Consider the following 3261-nt stretch of genomic DNA (forward strand, 5'->3'; position numbering starts at 1 on the left):
CTCCCTCTCTCCTTCCTTCCTTCCTTCCTTCCTTTCTCTCTCTCTCTCTCTCTCTCTCTTTCTTTCTTTTAATACTATTTTATTATTGATCTTTAGTTATCAAAGATCTGAAATAATACATGGCACTGTTTCCCAATGTTGCACATCATATATAGTTTATCCTGCATCATCAGGAAAGTAGTTTTGTCAAATAGACTATTAAAAAATAGTCACAGAGTTAAGGATCTGTTAAGGAAGTGAACAAAAGTGTATTGTAAGGGTCAAATAGATTTACCCAGAGGCATACAAAACATACCCATCAAAAGTTTGGAGTGAACAATTAATTTCTGGGATATCAAGTTGAATTTTGGTTCTTCTCAGTATGTACAAAACAAAACAAAGGTAAGGTCTAAATGTTTACACATATAACACTCAGACCCCAATATCTCACTGAGAAAAAAGATTATAGTACTAAAAGGAATGGACAAAATACTTCCTCTTATTTCCATAATGAACTTGCCTGAACACCATTTTACACTAAAATGAATTTTCGACTTAGCCTGTAAAATAAAAAAGACCAATTATCCGATAGTTTGCACATTGAGTGAAATACAAAACAACTCATGACACTAAAATGAATTTTCAACTTGGCCTGTAAAGTAAAAGACCAATTATCCAATAGTTTGCATATCGAGTGAAATACAAAACAACTCATGACAAAAAGAAGCAGTCCAGTGAAATTAAATAAGGCTTTTAAAAGTCACATACTCAGGAGTCACTTTGTAGCCCTTAGCTTTTTGTCTAAGGTACTCCCAAGAGGAGAGTCAGCCTCCTCTCCACCCACCGGCACCCTCTTCGCATCTCCCATTTGTCAAGCCATTTGTCGGCACACAGCAATACCCAGAGTGCCTGGACTTTGTCAGATTCTCATCTGGGAACCAAAGCAAAGCTGTCTAAAGTCACTTGCACAGCCACCTCCTTACAATGAACAGAACCCAACCTACATGTAACTTGCCATGCCTGAACCATGTTCATAATACAGAGTGCTCTGAGTAGCTGTGACACATCTATCTAGAGGACCATTAAGAAAATGGAATAACATCAAAGACAAGAAACAGGAATTGAGACCTGGCTCTGAGTGTCTCCAGGCCTCAGTTTCTTCATCTTTACATTAGACAGGATGTGGACCAGATGATTCTAAGGTAGTTTCCAGCTTAAAATCTCTATAACATAAATATAAGCTTCACCAGGCTGTGATTTACTTTTTTAACTGCACAGATAAGATTCAGAGATTCTATAAGTTAAAAAAAAAAAAAGTATTTTAATTTTGGGGGCTGTTTGTCCTAAACAGCACAAGTGTGTGTGCTTTGGAACTTTGCTTGATCATCTTGGAAATTCTGAAACAAAGGATATGTAAGTAAAACAAGTTTCTCAACTGGTTGTTTTACACTCTTAAGTTAATACTATGTGGTCTTTCCAAGCAAAATTCACAAGAACCAGATATGACCCAAATTCAATTATAGAAAGACTTATAAGAAGAAATAGATATGCCAAAAACTCAGGTTGGCTGACCAGTCCATTTCCTTCCCAGCACATCCTCTCAGAAGGGGCCTGGTCAGCAAGCCTGGAGTAAGTGCAAAGGCGTTTGGATTAACTCGAGTGACATCATCATGTCTGTCTCCAAAATGGGCCTAAACCTGACAAGAGAATCAGTTTACACACACCCTCTTTGGCAGCCAGGCCTAATTTGCGCTGACAAATTCCCTTGACTAATTCCAACCTCCCATCGATAAACTTTTCATGAGTCAGGTTGCAGTAACGTTGACTAAGCTACGGTTCTTGTTTTGAGCTTCTGAAGAAACAACTTAGGTACTTCGATTAGGACGGAACACTTTCCTGATTGCTTACCTGCAAACTATTTCTTGATGAAGAAATAGTTTTGCAGATAAATAAAATGGCTAGCACTTACATACACTGTCTTAAGAACCTGACTTGTCTTATCTTAATTAATCTTCATAGCAGCCCTATGAAGGAAATACTGTTAATTGTCCTCATTTTATAGATGCAGAAACTGAGGCACCAAGGGGTTAGGTAAGTTTCTGGGGGTCACACAGCTAAGCTCCAGAGCTGGGATTTGAACACCTGCAGCTGAGCCCCAGTTCACACTCTTATCTATCTTGCTGTTATTGTTTTTAAGAATATTTCATATGTTATTTTCGTGTTTTATTCTTCGATGGTGACAAACATCTCTACATTCAGGTGACATTTTAAAGAAAAGATTGTCAATGCAGCAACTGATACAGCATTAAATTTGTCAACACACACAGGAGAATGACCTAGAAAAAGCAAAACTGTCTTTATAATATCTAGTTGTCATATTTCCATAAGCATAGCACCCATCCCCATTCAGTGATTATTTTAAAATTATATAATGTAAATTCTACACATAAGTGGGAATATAAAATAACCTGTATAAAACAGTGTAATGTAAATATATCACTTCTCTCCTCCTATGTCTGGATATTTTTACTGACAAATTATTTCAGAATTACCAGAACTTAAGTTAATTTAGACTTCCCGTTTCATAATACTGCTCTTATTGTATATCTACTGATGGTGAAGATGCCTTCCAAGAAAGCTAAACTAATTTATATTTTTTACATTTATTTTTAAAAGATTCTTTTGAAGATAAATAACATCAGGAGGTGAGGGTCTGCAAGAATGATAACAGGCCAGATACAAGCTCTGTTTCTACTTTTTCTTCTACTTTATGTGAAGACTTGACTTACACAACATCATGAAATTCCCACTATGTATTTACCAATATTGCTGCTGGGTCTCTGTCACATAGAAAAAAGTTATCTGAATTTTCCAAAGAAGTGAATTAGGAAGCTGTAATCTCCACTGGAGTTTGGAACTGGACAATGTTTCTTCTTGAAATGTTTGTTTTATTTTTATAAACAAAGGAGCTTTGATTTTATGTTTGGTTGCTAAATAGCAACCGGTCTACAATATTTCATTTTAAGAAAAATCCCAGCAAACTTATCCCAATTGAACAGGCAAAATATACTATAATGCTGCATCAAGCCTAGATTAAAGTTAATTATAAATAATACAAAGACTATTTTGGACTTCCTGCTCTACCAGGGAAGTCAAGCATTCAATCAGTTCATGCATTACTAAAAGATTAAGTATTACAACCAGGTGAACAAAAGGTTAAACGATTCATTCAACAGAAAGTCATATATATATATATATATATATATATATATATATATATAT

General features: G+C 35.5%; 1 protein-coding gene across 1 annotated transcript in view; it reads left to right on the forward strand.

Moving 5' to 3' along the window:
* CFAP299 (cilia and flagella associated protein 299) overlaps positions 1–2111 on the forward strand; it is a 528622-nt gene extending 526511 nt beyond the window's left edge. Inside the window, exon 6 of the mRNA XM_039845555.1 lies at positions 2042–2111. Within this exon, the coding sequence (XP_039701489.1) occupies positions 2042–2074 (33 nt within the window). The 3' untranslated portion in view covers positions 2075–2111. The remainder of the gene's footprint in view (positions 1–2041) is intronic.
* The last annotated feature ends 1150 nt before the right edge of the window (positions 2112–3261 follow it).

The sequence above is a fragment of the Pteropus medius genome, unplaced genomic scaffold (genome assembly GCF_902729225.1).
Source record: "Pteropus medius unplaced genomic scaffold, Ma_sr-lr_union100, whole genome shotgun sequence".
NCBI lineage: Eukaryota > Metazoa > Chordata > Mammalia > Chiroptera > Pteropodidae > Pteropus > Pteropus medius.